The sequence below is a fragment of the Alexandromys fortis genome, unplaced genomic scaffold (genome assembly GCF_014885135.2).
Source record: "Alexandromys fortis isolate MF-2015 unplaced genomic scaffold, M_Fortis_MF-2015_v1.1 scaffold_65, whole genome shotgun sequence".
NCBI lineage: Eukaryota > Metazoa > Chordata > Mammalia > Rodentia > Cricetidae > Alexandromys > Alexandromys fortis.
Window position 1 is genome coordinate 8,773,952 of NW_026067986.1, and position 23,652 is coordinate 8,797,603.

General features: G+C 39.8%; 1 protein-coding gene across 1 annotated transcript in view; it reads right to left on the reverse strand.

Moving 5' to 3' along the window:
• Positions 1-2,651: 2,651 nt before the first annotated feature.
• The window catches only part of Col3a1 (collagen type III alpha 1 chain), a 35,862-nt gene continuing 14,861 nt past the window's right edge, over positions 2,652-23,652 (reverse strand). Inside the window, exons 9-51 of the mRNA XM_050159248.1 lie at positions 22,992-23,045; positions 22,778-22,831; positions 22,487-22,540; positions 22,094-22,138; positions 21,908-21,961; positions 21,457-21,501; positions 20,779-20,832; positions 20,255-20,353; positions 19,695-19,739; positions 19,488-19,586; positions 19,246-19,299; positions 19,029-19,136; positions 18,313-18,366; positions 17,672-17,770; positions 17,289-17,342; positions 17,046-17,144; positions 16,723-16,776; positions 16,562-16,615; positions 16,182-16,235; positions 15,601-15,654; positions 15,085-15,129; positions 14,472-14,570; positions 14,278-14,385; positions 13,990-14,043; positions 13,381-13,434; positions 13,244-13,297; positions 12,529-12,582; positions 11,847-11,954; positions 11,519-11,572; positions 11,186-11,239; positions 10,830-10,991; positions 10,612-10,719; positions 9,604-9,711; positions 8,498-8,551; positions 8,307-8,414; positions 7,712-7,765; positions 7,125-7,232; positions 6,803-6,856; positions 6,598-6,705; positions 5,547-5,838; positions 4,428-4,615; positions 3,851-4,093; positions 2,652-3,082 (exon numbers count right to left, since the gene is read on the reverse strand). Coding sequence (XP_050015205.1) covers positions 2,936-3,082; positions 3,851-4,093; positions 4,428-4,615; positions 5,547-5,838; positions 6,598-6,705; positions 6,803-6,856; positions 7,125-7,232; positions 7,712-7,765; positions 8,307-8,414; positions 8,498-8,551; positions 9,604-9,711; positions 10,612-10,719; positions 10,830-10,991; positions 11,186-11,239; positions 11,519-11,572; positions 11,847-11,954; positions 12,529-12,582; positions 13,244-13,297; positions 13,381-13,434; positions 13,990-14,043; positions 14,278-14,385; positions 14,472-14,570; positions 15,085-15,129; positions 15,601-15,654; positions 16,182-16,235; positions 16,562-16,615; positions 16,723-16,776; positions 17,046-17,144; positions 17,289-17,342; positions 17,672-17,770; positions 18,313-18,366; positions 19,029-19,136; positions 19,246-19,299; positions 19,488-19,586; positions 19,695-19,739; positions 20,255-20,353; positions 20,779-20,832; positions 21,457-21,501; positions 21,908-21,961; positions 22,094-22,138; positions 22,487-22,540; positions 22,778-22,831; positions 22,992-23,045 — 3,705 coding nt within the window. The 3' untranslated portion in view covers positions 2,652-2,935. The remainder of the gene's footprint in view (positions 3,083-3,850; positions 4,094-4,427; positions 4,616-5,546; positions 5,839-6,597; positions 6,706-6,802; positions 6,857-7,124; positions 7,233-7,711; positions 7,766-8,306; positions 8,415-8,497; positions 8,552-9,603; positions 9,712-10,611; positions 10,720-10,829; positions 10,992-11,185; positions 11,240-11,518; positions 11,573-11,846; positions 11,955-12,528; positions 12,583-13,243; positions 13,298-13,380; positions 13,435-13,989; positions 14,044-14,277; positions 14,386-14,471; positions 14,571-15,084; positions 15,130-15,600; positions 15,655-16,181; positions 16,236-16,561; positions 16,616-16,722; positions 16,777-17,045; positions 17,145-17,288; positions 17,343-17,671; positions 17,771-18,312; positions 18,367-19,028; positions 19,137-19,245; positions 19,300-19,487; positions 19,587-19,694; positions 19,740-20,254; positions 20,354-20,778; positions 20,833-21,456; positions 21,502-21,907; positions 21,962-22,093; positions 22,139-22,486; positions 22,541-22,777; positions 22,832-22,991; positions 23,046-23,652) is intronic.

The following is a 23,652-nucleotide window of genomic DNA, read 5'->3' on the forward strand; positions in this document are numbered from 1 at the left end:
GGGGGGGGGGGGGGGGAAAGGGGAGGGCGGCGGTGGGGAAGAGACAGAAATCTTTAATAAATAAATAAATAAAATAAAGACAAGCAGAAATATCACCATGTTTTGAGATAACCTGGATCTCTCAGTTAGGCCTAGACAACCAGGATGGTGCTTTTCCATGAAAGAACAGAAGAGGCCACCTTGGGATATGAGAAATACTCAACAAGTTCTGTGGCTTTGGAAAAGAAAGGACCCAACAGGCAAAGGAACACCAGTCATGTCCTTAAGCCTGCAAAAGGAAAATAGGAATGTGGCCCTGAGTCTCTCAGGAGGAACATACACCTGATTGACACCTCCCGCTGGCTTAATACAGTTTTGAATTTTGACTTCCAGAATGTAAAAGCACAAATCTACAGTATGTGTTTCAGAAGTAATTGGAAACTTACACTGGTATTTCCAGATGCAGGTGTGTGTATCTGATTGATTAAATTCAGATCACCCGAATCAATGATACATGTTGCTGGGAAGGCTGGTCTCTGGGAAGGTAAATAAATGTCCTTGGGTTTTCCAAGGTCAAGTAAGTTACATCCAACTGTAAATTCCTTGCAGGATGCTTAGTTTAGATTTAGATGCTTAATAACTGCTAAAAATGTATGTGTTAAACTGATTAATAAGTATAAATAACACATAATGTATTAAAGCCCCACGGTCTATAAAATTATAGATGCAGGAGGCAGAGCGTTATATTTCATGTGTTTCTCTTAAAATAAAATTCTAATAAATCTTATTTAATTCAATATCTTAGTTTGCACTCATTCCTTCCTTAGTTCTAAAATTATTATGCATATATAATTTATATGTAAATAATAGGTGCAGAATGATTTATAACATCATAAATAAACAAACTGAGAGTATTCAAATGATAGAACAGGAGGCAGTTCACACAGGTTGTTTCTAGGTTAATATTTGATTAGAAGGATTTTATTAGACATTCCTTATAATGGTATATTGATTGTCTAAAATAATGGATTTCCTTACTGCCCATTTGTTAGGCAAACACTACACTGGATTGGACTCCCAGCTCTACACATCGCCTTGCTGATGATTCAACTGGGCCCTTTGTGTATGGTTCTTACGGTTTTAGTTGCCACAAACGGCAACAGAATCAATTTGAACATTCGGCTTTATGTTTACCCACTCTCTATATTATTAAAGAAAGATTTTCAAATGGATAATGGAAATGAGCAAAATATATTAAATACATGAGTAAAAGGCTAATAAATAAATCTAATATTAGTTCAATATGATAGCCAGGCTTAAAAATCCAGCTTCCTAGGAAGCTGGGACAGAAACATCCCATTCCAAAAACTCTTAACCTACACAGTGAGCTCAAGAGACTTAGCAAGGAAGGCAACTTAGCAAGACCTGTCTCAAAAATAGAAAGTGGTGGTTTATTTGGATTAATACGTCAAGTGTAAATTACTGTTAATTGCAGTTGGCAATAGATACTTTGAACTTAGTCCTGTTATTTATTATTTCATGTCTTTTGATTAAAAAATGGCCACAGTACACCCCCTGACAGCCCCTGGTGATTGATTTCCTATTTCTCTTCAACATCTTCACACCGCAGATGCAGGTGAAGGAACCTGGCTTTCGCATCATACAGCAGCCGATCACTTCCTGACACCTCGCTGGCATTTTCTTATCCTCACTTGAAAACACTGGGATTCTATCTGGGGACTGATTGCTTCATATCTAGCTTCCTAAGTTTCAAATAACATCAAAGCTTCTTTTACATATGCACTAAAATGTACAGAATTCACTAAGACTCATCTTTATTCTGTACATATAATATTTTGTATTTTTAAATCATCGTGTTACTGGACTACACAATTCGGATTTCTTCTTTTTTTCTTTTTTTTTTTAGAAAATTACTGAAGCTCTTGCCTGTAAATGTGCCATGGTTAAATCTGTGAGAAGCGACAAAACCAGAAATGTTTCATTATGATCTTTTATTATGAGTGAATCTAAGAGAGGAAATTCAACAACCACATACAAGCTTACAAAAGAAAAGGTTGAAAGGATTCTCTGCATTATTGTGACAAAAGCAACCCCAAACTTGTTTTTTGTTTTTTATTTTTTTGACAGGATAAAGGGCTAAAGGCTCCTGCAGCATTGCCAATTGATCTTTCTGGCAAACGACAGGGACGGATGCTGTGCATTTAGGGCTTGGGTGAAGGTCACTAATTTTGATCTAGACTCTAAAAGTGAAAATACCGTAGCACCATAACGTGTTTTTAAAGCCCTCCCAAATATTTGCAAGTTCACCAGCAAAGACAGAAGAGAAGCACCTTTGAAAGCATGGATCCCTGTGAAGAAGAAGACAGCTGTGAGCCGGAAGTACTCCTTCAAGTTCCTGCACCGCAGTCTCGTTTTGTATTTTACCGACATTCTACATGTAATGGATGAAATTCTTAAGTTTTGTCAAGTTATACATAAATTGTGTAGTCTTCTAGGACTCAGAATTTGTCTGTCTGACCAGTTGAGGTAGTTAAAATAGGGAGGTCATTTATAATCTCATCTTTGCCTGTTTGGTAAATGAAGGGATTTTGCTGGTGAGTGTGAACATTGCTCTGTAGGTGGGCTAGAGTCCAAAGAATGTAACGCAGTGGTATCATAAGAGTGTGGACATTTATTTATTATAGCACCATTGAGACATTTTGAAGTTGGAATTGGTAAAAAAATAAAACAAAAGCATTTGAACTGTACTGGGTGGACGGAATGGCAAAAAAAATATTGTATTCCTTTTTTTGTCAAATTATACTTTTTTTTCCAAAAATTTGGAAATAAATAACTGGAGAATTTAGTCGGTCACTTGCACTGGTTGACAAGATTATAACAAGAAGAACAGATGGATGCGGTTTTTGTTTTGCTGGGGTTTCAGATAGAGTTTGGTTTATAAAAAGCAAACAGGGCCAACGTCCACACCAAATTCTTGATCGGGACCACCGATGTCGTAGGGAGCGATGTCTATGATGGGTAGTCTCAGAGCCTTGCGTGTCCGATATTCAAAGACAGTTTTGCTCCATTCCCCGGTGTGTTTCTATTCAAAAGAGGAAAAAAAAAGTGTAAGAAAAGAGCCATGGCATTATAGCACATAGATGGCATGCTTAACTGATTATGTTGGACAACTGTCTTCTGCTCTCATGGAGTAGTTAGTGCCCATGGGACCTTCTAGAACATATGAGAACTTCTGTATTTGAAGTTTTAATGTTCTTGGTTGATGAATAAAATTATTAGTCAGACCCTGGTCAGACTTAAGGGTTAACCCAGAAGGGAGATAGTCACAGATAGGCTAACCCATTTTCAAGCCTGGTTCTCATTGTTCCTTTCATAGTATAAGCTGGCTTATTAAGAAGTGGGTGAGCCACTCACAATGGGAGTAGCTAGCAGTAGAAGTGAGTTCCTCCTTTTAGTAAATTACAAGAAAAAAGAATGGATTTTAAGTCAGATATTTTATCTTTACATTTAAAAAAAGTGGTTATATCTGATGGATATTGTATAATAAATAATATATAGAATATACAGTAAATACTCCAGTTATCAAAGTTGGTTTGTAAGTTTAAATTTCATTCATTTTCATTTCACCTGTTTTCCATCTAGAAGTTAGGCTCTGTTTTTGTAATATTTTACACTTTGGTAATATTTAACATTTCTGGAACAAATAAGTAGATGCTAAATAGTTCATGCCACTAGGCAGCTTCTGTCTCCCTAATTGATTTTTACTTTTTCTTGGCGAACAGTTTGGATGATTAAGCAACAAATTTTGATGATATTTGGTCGTTCTGCTTTTAGAGGCATTGTTACTTACAGCACAGCCGTCCTCCAGGACTGTGTAAGTGAATTTGCTGTTTCCTTCAGCCTTGAATTCCCCTTCATTTGATCCCATGAGCTTTAGAGACTTCTTGACATTGCCAGTGGCCTGGTCCATGTAGGCAATACTATTCTTGCAGTGGTATGTAATGTTCTGGGAGGCCCTGCTGGAGAGGAGCCTGAGGTATGCCAGTTGTACATCAAGGACATCTTCAGGAAGGTCAGGATTGCCATAGCTGAACTGTAACAGGACAAAAGGATGCATCAGAGGTCATGACTGCAGCCTCAGGTAAGGGCTTCTAGCACTATCAGCGTGGACATTGCTTTATAAATTCTTCACATACGCGATATGCTATTTTATTATATGCAGAAGTGAATGCCTTAGCAAGTAGAGAAGGTGTTTAGATTCAGCTTCCCTAATACAATCCAGCTTTTTATAGGAGCGATAGTTTTCTAATCAGACAAGTGTTTGAGGTATTCTACTTAGTAACCAGGAAGAGGTAAAAAGGAAAAAAAAATAATTAAGTGACATATATTTAGGCATAGCTTGATTTAAAAGGTTTATCTGTTCTCACCTGAAAGCCACCATCCATAGATTCTCCAAACCAAACATGTTTCTTCTCAGCAGCAGAGTCTGTCCACCAGTTCTTCCGTGGAACAGTCATTGGGTTGGCGTTTATGCACGTCTCTCCGGTTTCCATGTTACAGAACACTTTGATAGCATCCATCTTGCAACCCTGGTTAGGATCGACCCAATATTCGCCTGCAGAGTCACCAAGAGAGAGAAGGGGAATTCGTTACAGAACTCAGAAGGGGAGCCTGGGCCAGAAGATCTGCTTGTTCATCTGGTTCCGAGTACTGAGTGCTAATGCATTTGCCGGTAATATATAGCACAGCTGATTGGTATGTCTGAAGTGGAAAGTTAGTAAGAGCCATAGCAATATTAGAATTAGAAAGAAAGCATTGCTGTTCACACACACACACACACACACACACACACACACATACCTTGGTGTGTTGTAATTGTCTAAATCTCACCATTTATTTCCAAGATAACTACAGATTTGCAGCATCATAGCTGAGCTTGCCTGATACTTCATATTTTAAGTAATGTCCCAAGGTTACTCTGAGCAAAAGCAGGGGCCATTGTCAATGTATTTAAAAGTTGAAATAATTTTGAAATGATATTTCAAAATTTGAAATTCAAAGATGATTTTTTGTATTGATTATAGTAAATATATTTTTAAAATAAAAATAAAATTACACATGTCACAGTAGATAAAAGACAGGAGTTATTTAAGTAAAATTGACACTTAGTCATTAGCTCATCAAAATGAATTATAATATATAATATAATAATCAAAATGATAAAACTATGCATCTCTAACTATGGGAATAGAATGATGCGTGCCACTTGATCATTTGAATCATTTTTGTTTTGTATTTAGAAATGCATGTGTAAAATTTTTTGTAAAACTGTCTTTAAATTTTCTTATATTTGAAACAGTTTGCAGTTACTTATGTTATACTTTAAATGCACCTTCAAATGCCGTTTTTCTGTTTTCTCAAGTGTGTTCAGCTTAATTAATAATGTTTGGATAGTATATGGGTTTAAAATATTTTCCACCAGAAAAACTTTCTTGGTCAAATTCTCATACAGTCTACAGCCATGAGTGATAAAGACTCAGACGTACCGCTCTTGAGTTCAGGATGGCAAAATTTCAAGTCTCTGCAGTTCCGCGCTGGGTTTTTACGAGAACCATCGGGACTAATAAGACTTTCTATTTGTCCATTAACAGACTTGAGGGAAGACATAATCTCCTCGGTGTTGATCTTGAAATCCATTGGTTCATCGCCATAGTAGGGTGCAAATCCAGCAGACTTTTCACCGCCTCCAAGGGAGGCAACACCTCCTCCACCACAGCAAGGACCAGGTGCGCCAGGAGGTCCAGGGGGCCCTGGTTGCCCAGGGTGGCCTGGTGAGCCCTATGTGTCAATGAGACAATGTGTCAGTGAGACTTTTCTTGGATTTCCACTGAAGGACTGTGCCATGTGTCTAGGAAAGTGAACTGTAAACAATCCACATATGTTGGGACAATTACTTTAATTTAAAAAAATGTAGGTGTTCTTGTAGTTTCATGATTGTCAACTTATAGCAAATGTAATTCATTACCAACAAATATGGGAGCGAACAGCCCCCCAAAGTACAATTCAAATACTGTCATGAGAAAATAAAAAAGGGCCTTTATCTTCTGGGTTCAAATTTCCATTGCCATTGCATCTCTGTGCTTGTGACATATTGATTTTTCATTTTTCACGTGTATGTTTGTCAGAACAATGGTTTATTGCTACATTTTCCCCAAAGCTGTGGAACATGAAGGCACTAGTCATGATTTTAGCAGTAGCAAGACTGTACATTGGAAAAGGTTGTTTAATGAATGGAATCTCTACAAAAATCAAATTGCATCCATGTGTTCTTTGGTGTGAGGTCGGCATGGTGTAGTTTGGTTAGTTACGTAGCTGTCGTTATATCAAAATATCACTCATCAAACTATACATTTTCTCCATGTCGCTGTGGCATCAAAAAAGTCTTACTGTAATGAAGACTGTTAAAATTAAGCCTTACTTTCTAAAGTAAATGATTACACCGTATTCAACAGGCTACTTCCGTTTAAAAACAATGAAGGGTTTCTGAAATGATGGACTACAGCGAGTTAAGTCATGCATATACGAGTAGTGCCCTACCTCAGATCCTCTTTCACCTCTGTTGCCTCGAGGTCCTGGCGGCCCAATGGGACCCGGATGTCCGCTTGTACCATCTTTTCCAGGAGGCCCATGTGGTCCAACTGGTCCCTGAAGAAATGAACACGATATTGTAATGCTAGAAGACATGCCTGCGGTGCAAACATTTCAAAATAGGCACCTACTGGCGGGCTTCTACGACACTTACTCTGGGACCGGCAGGTCCGGGACTACCAACTGCACCCTGGTGACCGGCAGCACCCTGGAAAGCAAGGAAGAACAGAGACTTGAGAAGATCTCCCACAGCTTATGGGATGGACTGTTTAAGATCAGTCCAGACCACAATGACCGTGATGAAATAAACTTCTCTCTTTCTTTGCATTTCTTCGTGCTAATCCATTATTTGCAATAAGCTCTTGAGTTCATGTCTCATATCGTCTAGCTTATTGTTCAGAGGTGGAAAGTGTTCTGCTCGGAGTCCCTCATCAGTCATGCAGTAAAGGAGGGCTTGCAAAAGCGGATGCACTCACAGGGGAACCTGGGGGACCTGGATTGCCTGGGAATCCTCGGTGTCCTTTGATGCCATTGGAGCCACGCTCACCAGTTTCACCTTTGTCACCTCGTGGACCTTGGGGACCCTTTAGAAATACATTTCAAATTAAGGTCATTATTATGTAAACATATTGAGGAAATAAAATTGAATTTATATTAAGTTGATTATAATTTGCAGAATTCTATTAGCTTTATAATAATTAACCTTTTATAATCTATTACATAGCATCTTCCTATAGATTGTAATAATAAATGTATTATATTATGTAGAATCCTATTAGCTAGAAATCCCCCTAAAAATATAACAGTGACGGTTTCAGTTTACAGTTTGGATTGGTGATGCAATCAATGCTCATAATTGATGCTGCCGTAATTAGCCGCATGAAACCTTTAGTTCAGAAGCTGAATCATTTTCTGTATCATCAACTATAAGTTTGTATTTACTCCACAGTTATGTATCTGTCATCCAATCTATTTCCTAGACCTTTCAAAAAGCAACAGAGTATTTTTTTTAACACTCTAAAATGAGTTTACAAACACAAAGGCTCAAACGCTTAATACTTACAGGAGCACCCCGAGCTCCAGCGGGACCCGGAGCACCAGAAGGACCAGCGGGGCCCTAGGAGATAAACAAACAAATGAGCACAGCCTGTGGGACTGAACTTAGTCACTCAACCCCATTTTGAAAAGTTGAGTGTGTCGGGAGGACAGGAGGATGTGAAAAGAATGGGGGAGGGTAAACATGGTCACGATATATTGTACAAGAATTAACTAAAATTTTAATTTAATTAAAAAAAATTAAATACAGTGAACCAGTCTGAAATTTTACAAAAATGAAAACAGTTCTCCCTAAAAAAACATTTACTAGCTCCATTGTGGTGGGATAGTAGTACACATCCTGTTATTGGAAGCTAATATTCCTCTAGCCTTTAAAATCTGTTCCCTTCCTCCATCCTTACAAAGGAATCTAAACGGAAGCAGCAGGAAAAGAGCCCCGTTGATTCTAACTGCGTGCCTGCAGCAGATAGACGGATGCCCACTGATCCCGACTGGAATCAGCGCAGATACATCCCAGTGGACAGAAGCAACCTGCTATCCGGACCCCGGTCTTCTTTGGACGGACCAGGGCACATAAAGAGAAGATGCTTATGGGAACTCACCGCTTCTCCTCGGTCACCACTCTTCCCAGCTGGACCGACAGGACCAGGTGGCCCTGGATGACCAGGAGCCCCTGGGGCACCAGGAGAACCATTTTCACCACGATCACCCTGGAACAAATCCACGAATCTCACGTAACTATGACAGCCATCAAATTGAATTATGCATGTCTACTGTACATAGTTTGTTATACCTTGCCACCAGGGGATCCATCTCGTCCTGGTTGACCATCTGATCCTGGGTTTCCCTGGTTAAAAGGGGGGAGGGGGAGAAAGATGACTTGAAATTATCCAAATACTATGCAAGCCTTTTATTCTTTTAAGAGATGATCTCTATTTAGTATACAAAGTATTAGATACCACAATGGTAGTTTTGAACAAAGACTACTTTAACAAATTTTCCTTCCCGCTCATGCCCCATCCCCTTGCTGCCCCTGTCTCTCAGAAGAAGTGAAAATTGTTTTTGGCAATAAGAAATTCCATATATTACAATGTAGTTTAGCCCTGTGAAGAACTGTAATTCTTTGGCAGATATGCAGGATATCTATTTTCCTAAAATTTCACAAAATAATATGAGGAGAGCAATAATGAAAAAAAATGGTATTTATAGTACAGTTAGCAAATGATTTTTGAGGAATGGAGATCTAAATTTATGATGGAAATCCAAAGTTAAGTTTACTTAATATTTCAGCATCAAATATAGCTCTCAAAATACATAGACCCTGTTAAATATTTTGTTAATATAGAATATTAATTGAAAAATTAATAATTACCAATGAATAAAGAACATTTTTATACAAAACTGTATGCTGTAATTTTCTTTATCAACCTGTTTCCTAAATTAGTTAAGCAGCTGCATTTCCTTCATTGGTGAATTTATTGAGAGATATTATTGACCACAGGCATTAATAATATTCTAACTTATAGCAGGATGGTTATCAGAGAGGGAAGGAGAGCTCTCTGATATAGGTTACATGGACCTATGTCTAGATCGTCATAGACATTAAGGGCTCTTTGACTAATGCCTGAATTTCATACTGGAGAGATTGCAATGGCTAGAGGCATTTGTGACTAAGTCTGATGCCTAGAGTTCACTCCTGGGGAGCTATGTGGCAGAAGGAGACAACTGACCTCCTTAAAAGCTGTTATCTGACCTCCATATGTGCATCATAGTTCCTATGGGCCCATTTGTACACACATAAACAAACACAATTAAATACACATCATTGAAAAAGAAAATGTATCCAACAACTTGAATGTTAGCTGACTGGTTGGATATCTTCTTTCAGTTGCTACTTACATCTCTCCCAGGTTCACCAGCTGTACCAGGTTGACCAGGAAGACCTTGGGGTCCAGGAGGACCACGTTCCCCGTTATGGCCACTGGCTCCCGGTTTTCCACTTTCACCCTGTGTAAAAAGAAATAAAAGACGTTTTCACTTTAAGTCACCAACTATTGGGTTGTAGGCAGATTTCTTCATCTTGGAAGGGGAAATGTGTTTTATTCAACTTATATTGCTGTTCAACTTTCTTAAAGCCATACCCTTTATAGGGAAAAAATTGGGGGAGCAAGATTTTTGGGTTTTCCTAACCGCACAGTGGTTCAGAAAGGCAAAAACTCTTTTTAAAACATTTGGTTGTGAGGAAGAGAAATTCATGAGTAGAGAAATAGAAATATTAATGATAAACCATCATCTTGCTGACCTTGAGAATCAGGATTTATTAGAGTCTTGGGAAGACGTGCTAAGTACTGTTAAACTTCCTGTTGTTATTTTCTGACATATTTTGAAATGGGTACATAAAGTATCATATTATGAAATCAGATACAAGTGGAATCGTGTAAGCTTATTTGCCGAGTGCACACTTCAGATACTAAGCCCTCTAACGTTATGGTAATATCAATGAAAGAAAACCAAGAGAGCAAATGGCTTGAAGGGATGGGCAGCTGACATCAATTAAGCTTTGATATATTTCGGAGCTGCAGCACCTTCTCCCTTCACAGCTGTAGTGAAAAAACTAGAGAAGGTTCACAAGTTTCCTAACAGTGGTGTTTGAAATATCAAAATTGATTTTTCTGTGACATTGGCTTGTCTGTGTATATATTCAAGTCTTGTTTATGACATGCTTTCCCTATGCATTTTGGAATGATTAAATAAAAGTTTTGTTTTTTATAAACCTAGATGTATAGAGAAGTTCAGATCTTTCATAATTTGTGTAGCGATGAGAAACCATCTCATATCTGATACAGTGAAGAAATCTCTACATCCATGAAGGGAAGCAAGAATCCAGCGCAAGAAAACTACACTTACCTTGATACCTTGAGGCCCAGGGCTACCCCTAGGACCTGGCATGCCTGGTGGTCCAGCAAGACCTCTTGCTCCAGTAAGTCCTGCAAGTCCAAGTGGGCCTGGGGATCCCTGTTGCAATAGATAAGAAAGACTCAGCTCGTTTCTACACAGTTATATTTCCCTTATTAAATTTGTTATCAAAATATATGGTCAATCAAAAGAACAACAGGGCCACTCACCGGAGGTCCCTGAGCACCAGGTGGTCCCTTCTCTCCAGGTTGGCCAGCATCACCTTTTGGTCCCGCTATTCCAGGGTTGCCAGGAGAACCACTGTTCCCAGCAGGTCCTGGAGGGCCATCCTTGCCAGGAGCTCCACTTGGCCCTGGGGGGCCTGGGTTACCCTGCAAATAAATGAAATTTAAAATATACATTAAGAGTTTTTGTTTTGTTTTTTGTTGTTTTTTTGTCCTTGCCTTTTACTTAATTTCAATTTTATATGGGATTTGGCAGATACATATCAAGATATCACTTTCTCATCCTAGATATATGAAGTCTACCAGTAAGATGCATTCGAAGAAGACTAGAAAGTGCTTACATTGTTGCCAGGGGGACCAGGAAGACCACGCCCACCAGGAAAGCCAGCAGCACCCTGTGAAGCAGAAATGCAGCCATCAGAGACAAACTAGAACATAAATCTTTGCCCACACAAATGTCAAGGAAAGGAATGGACCAGGACCTGAATTCCATCCTAAAGTTATTTATGATGTCCCACCTCCGCTTCAGATTTACACCCAACTGCCCGTGACTGACTGTCACAGTCTCTCTGTCGCTCTAGTGCCGTTAGGAGGTCTTTCCATAGTTTGGGACACATTACATTTTTTTTTCAGTAACAACTCAGAGAGTGACAGTTAAGGGGATCAGTACTCACAGGACCACCAGGACTGCCGCGTTCACCCTTGACACCCTGAGGACCAGGAGGACCCTAAATACAAAAGGGAGGAAGGACGTACTAAGTTGAGCACCAACATGAAAATATGACAAAAGCATTAAGCATTTAGGAGGCCCGCAACGTTGCCCTAAAGAGATTAAAATAGCTCACATCTGATAATATCTAAACTACTGAAACCAAAATTCAGATTGAGTATATCCTTATAAAGATGATTATATTCTCCTCTCATAACACAAGATCTTATATGAAATGTTAAATTATTAATAAACCAAAATGTTTTATGGGATTATTTAGCAATAAGACTCACAGCGGGTCCAGAACCTCCAGGGGGTCCTGCGGCTCCAGGAGGGCCTCCTTCACCTTTCTCTCCAGGGGCGCCTCTTTCTCCTTTAGCACCTGGTTCGCCATTTTGTCCCTGCACACAGCAACAGCAATAGCCTGTGAGCTAACTTCCTCCACAATGCACTTGGGTTAACATTCCTTTTCTTTAGAACATAGAACTTTTTTTTTCTTTTAAAGTTGGGAAAATGTTACCATCAAATAGAAATAGGAAGCTCTTTGAAGACACACCAAAACTAAAAATATTGTGAGAAAGGAAGAGAAAGGGAAAGAAGGAGGAGAAAGAGAAGGAGGAGAAGGAGGAGAGGAAGAGAAGAAGAAGAAGAAGAAGAAGAAGAAGAAGAAGAAGAAGAAGAAGAAGAAGAAGAAGAAGAAGAAGAAGACATGATAGGGATAAAGGCTATGGATTTGAAAATGAGCATCGTGATGCTGCCTTGCCTCCTTGCCCAAGCATAAAAGAGGATAGGGGTTTAAGTTGCCTAAAGCTTAAACAATAGAATTAGTTAAACACCAACCTAAAAATTAATAACGTAACTTTAAAGAGTTAAGTGACTGAAGAAAGACTGGGACCAAATCACTTGTATCTGTTAGTTTTCAGCAAGATGATAAAATGGGCATTGGGACGTTCATGCTTAGATATCCATACTTACAGGAGCTCCCGGGAAGCCAGCAGGTCCAGGAGGTCCATGTTCACCTCTCTCGCCCTGAAGGAAAATAGCTTGTTAGTCACGGTGATGGCCTTCCCCATGGGGATCATGCAGTGCCTTCTGTATAATCTCATCTTGTTGTAGTGGGAAAACAGCTAATACAGCAAACAGTTTCACCTGAAAGTCTTTTTTTTTTTTTACTTCTTATCAAAATTAGAAAGGAACACTAGAACTGTTGATTTCTTCTGTCTCTAGACTGCATTATAACTTGCAATGGCTATGCCTTCAATGGCTAATAATAATAATAATAATAATAGTAATACATGTAATTATATAACTCCCAAATGTAAAGTATTTAAAATATGGCAAAATGATAAGACATTGGTTAAACAAAAAGGTGCTGAGCTTTGAGTGTCAAGACTTTTTAAAGGCAAAGGATTTTTGATTTGGAAGATGCTTCTGGCAAAGTTTAAGAGATGCTCATTTAGAAATGTATAGTATTTTTCAATTTATGTGCTTTCCCCAGAGTTATTCAGGAAATGAGGTACCTTAAAATAATCTCACATGGATTTTAAATTTTTTAAATACTTTCTTGAATCTCATATATTTTAAGGATAGAGTCAAAAAGGAGGAAAAGAGTAGCCGGGGCAAAGCTACTAAAACAAGACAATGACCTGTGTGGGGTTAAGAGTGTGTTGAAAATGTCTTTGCCACTTACAGGGCCACCTCGAGGTCCAGCTATACCCGGAAGTCCAGGGGCACCACCTTCACCCTGAGAAAAGACCAAATGACGCTGTCATTCCTCTGGTCTTCACTGAAACAAAGGTTGACTTTATTTGCAATAGTGCTTGTTACCTTATCTCCAGGCTGACCAGCTGGGCCAGGGGGGCCAATAGGACCAGTAGGACCCTGCAGAAAGAGGGGTTTTAGTTGGGAAGAAATCAACATCATTTCTTGTAAGAATCAGTGTCTAGAGACACTCCTCTACTAAAGTGGGTCCGCTTTTGTTCTCTCGTGGCTCTCTTTATACTTTCATTGCTTGGTAACAACGTGAGAGAGTCCAGTAAACTCACTATTCTGTGAGTGTGACCAGAGAAAGTAATTTAATTCACTGTGTTCATTAATTGATGCTTTTTTAAAAACCTCTATTAGAGAAGATATAAGATCTTATTGAAATATCTTTTAAAACTATTTCTTAGTTTTTATTGACTTGCTATGAGAGTCATTCCTGGCTTTTGTTTTTTATATTATTAAGGATTCTCTCCATCCTTAGGGTACTGACGAAATATCATGGAGTGATAGATAGAAAACTAAGAAGTTAAACAGTCCAGTGATTAGTGTCTTTTCAATGTTCAGGGCATGCTAACATGGTCTCACTTCATTAGAGTGGTTTTGGGAACACTGAAAGCTGAAGTAGGGTATACCACACATTAAAGTCCATTTTTCCCAAATGTGAATACTCACCCTTGGCCCATCCTTTCCTGGAGCCCCATCAGCACCTGCACCCCCGGGTTCACCCTGCCAAACAAAAGTCGGTGTCGTCACCCAGTGAACGCTGGCCAAGAAGAGAAACCCTCAGGAGTTACTGACATTAGAGTTGGTATTTGATTAATTGTTGCTATTGGACCCTATGTCAAATTTCACTTAAAATAAAATGATGACAGTCATTTTGAAAATAGTTTCTAGTAAAGTGGCTTTCCTCTAATCTATAAAATCTAGTTTATTGTAGAATCAAGCTAAAACAATCAGTACCTTTTCACCCTTTGGACCAGGACTCCCAGGACCTCCTCTCTCTCCAGGCATCCCTTGTAGACCAGGGGGACCAGTAGCACCAGCAAGACCAGGGGGACCAGCAGGGCCCTGTGACAAAGAGATGCAATGCCAGATGACAAGAAAGCAATTGAAGTGCATCTGCCTAAGTCCAGGATGCCAGGAAGGGCAGCTACCTTTCCTCCCTCGGGGCCAGGGGGTCCAGCTCCGCCTCTAAGACCAGGGCTTCCTGCAACTCCGGGTGGTCCACGCTCTCCAGGGGCACCGGAATCACCCTATCAGTGAAAAGATAACATCCACATTAGTATCCTATCAGTGAAAAGATGACATCCACATTAGTAACACATTAAAGTCAGAAAAGAGAAACACTGCGGATTACGGTGACTTTGATTACGTCTACTAGGTTTTTAACTTTTATTTCTTAATGGTTTTGAAATGTTTGAGTATCAAATTTTGATTAGCTGCTTGGGAACAGGAATCTAAAAAGTGTAAAACAATGGAATGTGTATTTGTTCTGATTAAGGGAAAAGTGTCTTGGAAGTAATTACTGTTACTATTCATAGAGGTAAAGTTTACATTTCCTCCAGCAGGACAATTCTCTGCAGGGAACCCATGCATTAACAGCATTTCCTCTGTGGCATGTATTAATGTTAGAGAAAGAGAACATTCAGAGGGAGCAAGTTCAATACATTGCAATGTTTGCAGTTTGCTTCAAATTACTAAAAAGGAGAAAAAGGTGTTCCCCCAATCAGTTGCTCTATAACATAGTTAGTGTTAAAGTAAAATTACCTTGCCTCCAGGAACTCCAGGTGCACCAACTTCACCCTTTGGACCCTAGGAGGTCAGCATTATGTATGGTAAGCATTTGTCAATACGCATTGCACAAGTATAAGCAACATCAACATCTGCTGTGCCTATATGTTGTACAGTTATTTAAATCTTGAAGCTATGCCCTTTAATTCTGTTGTTTTATAGAAAAAATTAAACTGAGCGAGTGACATTATAAGCAACTCATCTTTGTTTAGTTGTGGTTTCTGAGACAGGGTCTCATGAACTCAAACTCATTCTGTAGCCAAGACTGAGCTTGAATTGTTAACCCTACACACCTCTTCAAAGGAAATAAACTGACAGGTACTTGGTGTGCGCTCTGCTAGACATCTAATGGAGACTTTCATAGATTCTAGCAAGTATTCTATGATCTAAGTCAACAACGCTCAACTACCTGGGCATATAAAGTTAATGATAGATAAATGCTTTTGAATTTTTCTGGAGTCGCCAACTTTACAAAAAGAAGAGGTGACTTACTGGTTCACCTGGCTTTCCATTTTCTCCTGGGGGACCACTGGTACCAGGTATCCCCTGCAAATCAACAGAATAACATCGTAGGATCACTTCAAAAATGGCTTTGAGAAAGCTCTTCACATGTAAGCCTAGTTTTCAAAGTAGTTCATGACATAATTTCCATATTTTTAAGGTATAGAATGTTTGTTCTATTTAAACTAATGCCAGAAAGAGGGTGGTTATGCTTTACAAACCTGGGCTCCTATCTGTATTTTTGTTTCTGTATATACAGTTGTGCTGAGGAATAAGGGTAGATGAATTTAGCTACATAGACTTTTTATTGTGAGAGCTATAAGTGTGCATACAGAATTGCAGAAGTTCAGTTCATTTTTAATAACTTTATATGTACATTCTAGAACAGCCGTAGAAGGAATTACTATTAGTACTTTTTTTTTCCACAATGGAAAAAAGTCTAAAAATTAAGTTTCAGATGAACATGTAGCAGGGGAACAAAAGTTTTGAAGTTTATTTATTCTACAAAAATAGGTCTGAAAGGGAAATATGGAATTTTAACAGACAATAACACTCAAAGAATAAGCTCTTACTTGTAATCCTTGTGGACCAGGGGGTCCGGAATCGCCCTTGTCACCAGATGGGCCCTAGGTTGAGAAACACAGTGATAGAGTCCATTGTAAAATTGTCATTTCCTAGTTAGTCTACAGCTCACATCCCAGCAGGCCTATTGCTTACTGTCAAAGATAAGACTATGAAGAAAATAAGACTCAGGAAAGCTTGGGCTATAGAAGATACTCAAGACAAATTAAGTACAACATGTAGTGAATACCAACGTTTGATTCAATAATAAAATAAGGAAGTCTAGAAACTGCAGAACTATTCTAATACAGTGTAGCGATTGCATAATCTCTGAAGGCTTGCCCCTGCTCTGTTTCACTCTATCTCTCTCTTCAGTTACACAAGTACTTACAGTAGGGCCTGGGGGGCCCGGAGGTCCAGTTTCGCCGTTCTTTCCAGCAGGACCCTACAACAATGACAGTCAGGCAAGCAGAATTAATACATATATCAAGAAAGTTCAAAGTCTGAAAATGACTAAATTGATTAAGTAAAAAAAGACCGAAAGCTACATACGGGAAGGCCGGGTCCTCCAGGGCCACCTCGTTCTCCATTCTTGCCAGGAGCACCCTAAAGAAAAGGGTAAATGTTTTCATAAATAAAGAAAAAATCAGTAATCAAAGTCCAAACCCCATTTTTGATCCTCCTACACCTGCTAAGCCACACACATACACACAACCATAGCCAATTACATATTTGTCTCTAACACACTGCTCAATTTCACATATTCGTCCATGTTTTTAGAGAAGGCTAAGTCTTGGGTATCTTGACATTTTTCTTATAGAAAGCCAAAGGGGATCCGTCAAATAGTTATTGGAGAACGTAGTGTTAGAACTTACATCATTTCCTTTAGGACCAGGAAAACCCATGACACCAGGCTGACCCCGGGGTCCAGATGGGCCAGGAGGACCAGGGCGGCCACTTTCTCCTTGACTTCCCTAGGAAGAAAAATATCTACCTTAATTAGAGTTGGAGGAATACATTATCAAAGTATAATATACCTACACTTATTCAAATCTAGCCAATGAATGCATTCCAATTTTTACTGGACTAATTCAAAGGGATGTCATAATTATACATACGGGAGGCCCTGGTTTCCCATCATTGCCTGGTCCTCCTGGGCTTCCGGGAACACCCTAAATGAAAAATATAACTGTCAGATGACTTAAAAAGTCACATGAAAAAGTACAATATAGTCAGCTTTAACAATTTTGAGATTTCCGTGTTTATATGTAGCCTTGTAAGCACATTCCCTACTTTCTGTTAAAAAAAATCATCTTAAATATTTAAATTTCTTTCTTCCTTCATCTGTTTTAACCCATGTTTACTTAAAGGGATTTGGTTGGTTTCCTTTGAGTCTTTGGAAAGGTATTGTCTGCTTGAAGTTGTTTTTGGTTTGCCAACACTTGCATTGTCTTTCTTCCTACTACACTACAGTGTGATTAAAACGGATACGTTTCCTTACCCTCATTCCTGGGCTTCCTGGGGCTCCATCTCGGCCAGGTTCTCCAGCTACTCCTCGGGGCCCCGCAGGACCTGGGCCACCACGTTCCCCAGCCGGACCCTAAGTTGTGAGATAACAAACCTTAGAGAGTTTTGATTGACTTAGGCACTGACGCTCTGAATCTGTGACTAGTGGAGTCATTTGGCTTCTCGAGGAGAGTTTGTGTTGCTGAGTTCTGCCCTTTAAGATCATATGGTTTAGATTTGGATGTCATGTTGGAGAAAAATGAGGCAGCTGTGATGACTATCCCTTGTTTATAACAAACATTATTGATTGGACTTAGCTATACCTTAATGTGTGTTTAAAGAGAAGCACCATTAATGGTGAGCAATTACTGTGGTGCCTTCCCTGCACATCCAGGTGGTTTTCTGTGGTTCTTGTGGTGACACTGGGGTCAGGGATTCTCCTGTCTGACAGAGGAAGTGACTTCGCTCATCACAGAGCACAGGAAGTAATGAGGCAGGGACTAGGGTCATGAGGAGATGTTTTGTGTTTTGTTGTTCCGATACATTTCCTCCAGATATTTATCTTTCCATTAGTGGGATTATGTAGAGAAGAAACCTCTATTTGTAGTAATGACATTCAGGAACTGAGGTGTGTACCTTTTCTCCTGGGATGCCATTTGGCCCTGCAGGTCCTCTGAAGCCAGGAGCTCCCTGGAAACAATGACAGTTAAACATTTCAGTCTATAAGATTAAAACTTGTTCATAATTTATGGGTAAAAATATTCCTATACTACGAAGTTCTTTAAACAGGAGTTTAGGGATTTAATAGTAGAGGGTTGCCCTCCAAGTACAGGTCATGGGATCACTTCTCAGAACTGAAAAAAAAAATAATACTAAATAAGACAAAGCCAAATTTCTGAAACGGAGGAAAAGAATAAATCACAGAGCAACCCATCAGCCAAATGCACACACAAGACAGAAATAAGTATACTGAAACTCTTCAGGGTTTTAAGTTTAGATAGGACACCAGAAGAGCTTGGTGGTACACAGCTTTAATCCCCCAATTAGGTGGTGGAGTTAGGAGAATCTCTAAATTTGAGGTCAACCTGTAGGGAGACACTGTGTAGAAGCAATTTACCACTACAGGTTTTTGTAAGCTTTTAAACTGGTGTGATAGTTCATGCTTCTAATGCAAGCATTAGGGGAAGCTGAAGCAGGAGGATTGCCATGAGGTTGAGCCAAGCCTGGGCTACAGAGTAAGGTCCAAGCCGACGTAGTCTATAAATAATACTCCATCTCAGCAAACAGTGTGTGTTGCGGGGAATCAAAATTGCTGTTCCTTGAAGGTGAAGCAGGTTACTATGAAAACCTACCCTTTCTCCAGCAGCTCCCGGCTGCCCATTTGTACCGGGTTCTCCAGGTGATCCATCTTTACCATCTTCACCCTTAGGCCCTGGGATTCCTGGGGAACCAGCTTCCCCCTAAAAATATAGAGAGTTGGGATGAAATTTACTAGAGAAAAATTTACCCATTATTTTCTCCGAGCGCTGCGGTTTTCTAAGTAGCCAAGCATGTTGGTTTGGTACTGACCCGTTCACCACGAGCACCTGGCTCTCCTTTGGCACCATTCTTGCCTGGTTCACCCTAAAGAGAAACAAAATCTCTATGTAAAGACAATGAGGATTTGACTAATAAAATCATAACCAGCCAGATGTTATACAGCTCGAAGGAGAGCCATATACACTTAACTGAGAGGTAGCAAAAGGAATAGCAATATTTTGCTGTGATAGGTAAGCTTGAACTTCCAGGCACTGAAAGAGAAAGGAACTTACTGAAGGACCTCGCTGTCCGGGTGCGCCGTTAGTCCCAGCTGGTCCAGGGGGGCCCCTAGCTCCCATCAGTCCAGGAGCTCCAGGAATGCCAGCGGGACCCTAAGGACAGCGCAAACACGGACATCAGCCATGCACGGAGCTTCTTTTCTCCCATCAGACTTAAATCCATAAATCGGTGTGGGATGAGGGGAGGGAGATTCAACTCACCATTTCACCTTTGCCACCAGGACTGCCATTATTCCCAGGAGGGCCCTGTGTGCACAAGGGGAGAGAGCATCTTATCAGAAATGCAAAAATAAATAAATAAATAAATAAATAAATAAATAAATAAAATAAACCCCTCGCATATAAGGTATATTGTTTATTGTTTAGAGAATATATTTACTGGCAGGTATTATGTATTGTAGAGACTATGTTATTTCCTTAATAGTAGCCCAATATAGAAAAGTAGGAAAAATAATTAGGAATTAAGTCAGAGATTATTTATTTCCTGGCTGGTGCTTAGTGTAGACAACCTGCCAGGCATCACAAAAGTAACCTATAGTTTACATACATGCTATATATAGTCTCTACTCTGTGCTATGTTAACGCAAAATTCATGAATTCTACAGTGCACAAACTCCCATTTTTGTTATGAACCAAGTTATAGAAGAGCATGAAATCACAATTTTTAAAGGAATACTTTTTGATTGACAGCCAAGTTGAAGCATGCTTTGAAGGAGTAAGCCTAGCAGCTTGGCTCCTCTCAGGTCTTGTCTGCTACTTACAGGAGGCCCTTGAGCACCAGCGTGTCCCTGCGGTCCAGGTTCACCTCTTTGTCCTGGGGAGCCATTTGAACCAGGGGACCCTGCAGGTCCAACTTCACCCTAAAGAGTCAAATTCCAATGTGTCAGCTGTCCTTTCCACTTCGAATAACTTGGTTTACCCTTCAGTTCTGCTTAAAATTATTTCTCTAAAGTTATAGTACAATATTATAAATATTGTAATAAAATGAAGGATATCATAAAGACAGGGGACAAAGGTAGATATGAGTCTGCCTGCCTGTTTTCTAATTGTTTCCCAGAAAGGACCTGGGAAAAGGCAGAAGTCATCGGAATAAATATCAGAATGGTAGAATGCTAATGATTATATATGTGTGTAAGTATACATATATATGAATCAGGATTATATATAAATGTACTAGAATCAAGATTAAGGCATTAAAAAGTTCTCTGTAGATGAAAATATACATCTGATTCTTTTACAAGTCAACTTTGAGAAGCAATCCAATGTGTTAGAACTACATGCTTACCTTAGCACCGGGGGACCCAGGGAACCCTGCGGTTCCAGGAGGACCAGGGGGACCCTAAAACAAGGAAAAATAGGCAAGTAATAAAAATTGGTTAGACTGAACACCTAGAATAATCATCAAACAAAGCCACATGAATAATCAAAAGTACAGAAGACACCATATGGATGAAAGAGCATTTGCCATTCATACGGGTATTCTAGAGAGGAACATTGTGTAAGATAAGAAGAGGGTTAAATCTGGGGTGAGAACATCTATATTTCTACCCGCTTTTCCATACATCCTGTGACTGTGCAGGATCTTACTCCCGAGCGTTTGTGTTCTTATTTCCAGAGAGCTAACATCACCATCTATTTTGCATGTCTCTTAACTGGCATAACCAATATTGGCTACGAGACACAAGTACGTGTTAAACACATGTCAGCGAATGACTGGGACTAATGGTTATGGCTAGAAGGAAGGTATAGTTTGGGGGTCCATATAGATTTAAATGCTAACGTGATGGATACTATCAAGTACTGGATGGACCCACAAATTATTTCTATTTTTAGGGTTAAAAAGAGTCACCAAGTAGCAATGTGGGTTTGCTATATAGTAATATGACAATATGACAATGTAACGTAGAATCCACAAGCTCTAAGTACTTTGGAACGAAGCGGAAGTAGATGCAATGTTACTCACTGGTTGGCCATCACTGCCCCGAGCACCATCATTGCCTCGAGCACCCTAAAAAGAGAAGTTTGTCTCAAATATTTTCTTATTCATGGAAGGTTAATTACCGGTAACGTCTGACTACAATTCAAGCTCAGCTGAACTGAATTTCCTCAAACATATTAAAGTCCCCTTACTACCACTTATATTTAGAGTCAGTGTTAGACTGTTGAGACACCTCGCAGGAGGCATCGCAAACCCGGATTTTGGGTTTTTAGAATTGAATGCAAATATGGGGTGCTAATGCATGAATCAAACGGACACCCCCACACCAATGGAAAAGAATCAGCAGGGAGACTAAATGCAAGGCTTTCTTTTTCCATATCATTATATCCAAATCTGGACTGATCTGATCTTGAAGACAGCGTTTCCAGAAGAGATAAGCTCTGCCTTCATCGGGGTACACTGTGACAATACTCACTGCAGCTCCAGGAAGGCCTGGACGTCCTCGCTCACCGGGAGCCCCTCTGGGACCCTGCAGGCAAAATTGAGAGTAAGGATCTCACGGTGCACCTGCCATGTGTGAGAACAGACGAGAAGGAGAAAGGCAACGGAGCTGGATGGTTGGGATTAGTACTGAGAATCATAGGAGAGGAAACATAATTACCATGGGGCCAGGAGCTCCATTGTCTCCGGGAAGACCGTTTTCACCCTAGAGACATACGAAACGTTACGATTTTGTACAGCAAACTGTTTGATCTTGCGAATACTGTATCATAGGAGAGACTAAGGAAAATACATACTTTGGTAATATTAAATTGTTTTAAGCCTTTAATTTTAATGATCAGAAGTGTAAAATTCGGCATTTAAGTACATGCCAAATCTACATATTCATTAGTCTCTCGGGGATGCGCAAACATTTCTACGCCAGAGGCTTGGTTATATCAGCTGTCATCGAAGCTTTAGGGGGTCGGGCTACCCTAAGCGATCGGTAACATGTAAAGAACAGTTGACAGACTCTAAATGAGTTCGCTCAAAAGCACAGTGGGCTGCAATTCACCTTCAGTCCAGGAGCACCCGTTTCACCTTTCTCTCCATTTCTTCCATCAAAACCCTGGGAAAATTTAAAAACGGAAAAAAAAAATTAAGATTTGTGCACAATTCAAAATGGAAGTCTTACACTAAATTTCGTGTGATGGGTTTTGTTGTTATTAGATTGACCCATTTTGGACTTGGCAGATTTCACCTAATATTTAGTTAAACATAAAGATGCTTTGCCATCAATACATTATACCTCCTAAGTTCATGAATAAAGGGTTAGAGTTTGGGGTGAGCATAGGGGGTCACTTACTCTGTGCCCTTTCATCCCAGGGAATCCCGGCATGCCGCTTGGGCCTTTAGCACCCTAAAAGTAATGAATGGGAAAGACGTTAATTAACATGCAAATAGAATCAAAAATCCAGCAATGAAATGCATTTTGTCTTTATGTTGATTTCGATTCGGTCAGGCGCTTTTGAAGTTAAAATGCTTGTGACTGAGGAGGTTAGCAAACGGAGGAGACTTACCGGAGGGCCAGGGAGTCCACGCTCTCCAGGTCGACCAGGTCTCCCCGACTCTCCCTAGGCAGAGAAATAAGGGATGCATAAAGGCTCATGTGTGAGGAAATGGGGTGCTGCTAAGGAGTGGTCAGGTGGGATCAAACATGCAGTTATGAGATCAGACGACTTCCGATTGGGTACTTATTTGAGACACAGTCTGCCTAGATAGCCCTGGCTGATGCTGTGCTCCCGAACCTCCTCCAATGGCCACCTAGTGTTAGGTTGATAGGTGAGAGCCATCTATTCAGTGACATCAGGTTTCTCAAAGGAAGGACTAAAGGAGGCCCCTTCCACCTTGTCATAAACCTATGATGTCCCAGTATAGATGTCTCTCTTCCCTGAAATATTCAGATTTTTCCCCAAGTCAACGAAATGAATTTAGCATTGGAAATTAATTGAGAAAGGGGGAGAATATTTAATATTTATAAATTTATGCTCATAAAGTAACGATCTTAATATATTGATTATTTGTTACAGAATGTAAGGAAAAAAATCTTGTTCCTTCTGGGATGAAAATGAAGCGTATCTGAGAGTTCTATGACTTTCGAATTTGTCAGATGTACAGCTTTGCAAATGCAACGCATGTTGATTAAATGTTAGCATCCTGAAAAGTGAAGACAACTATCTC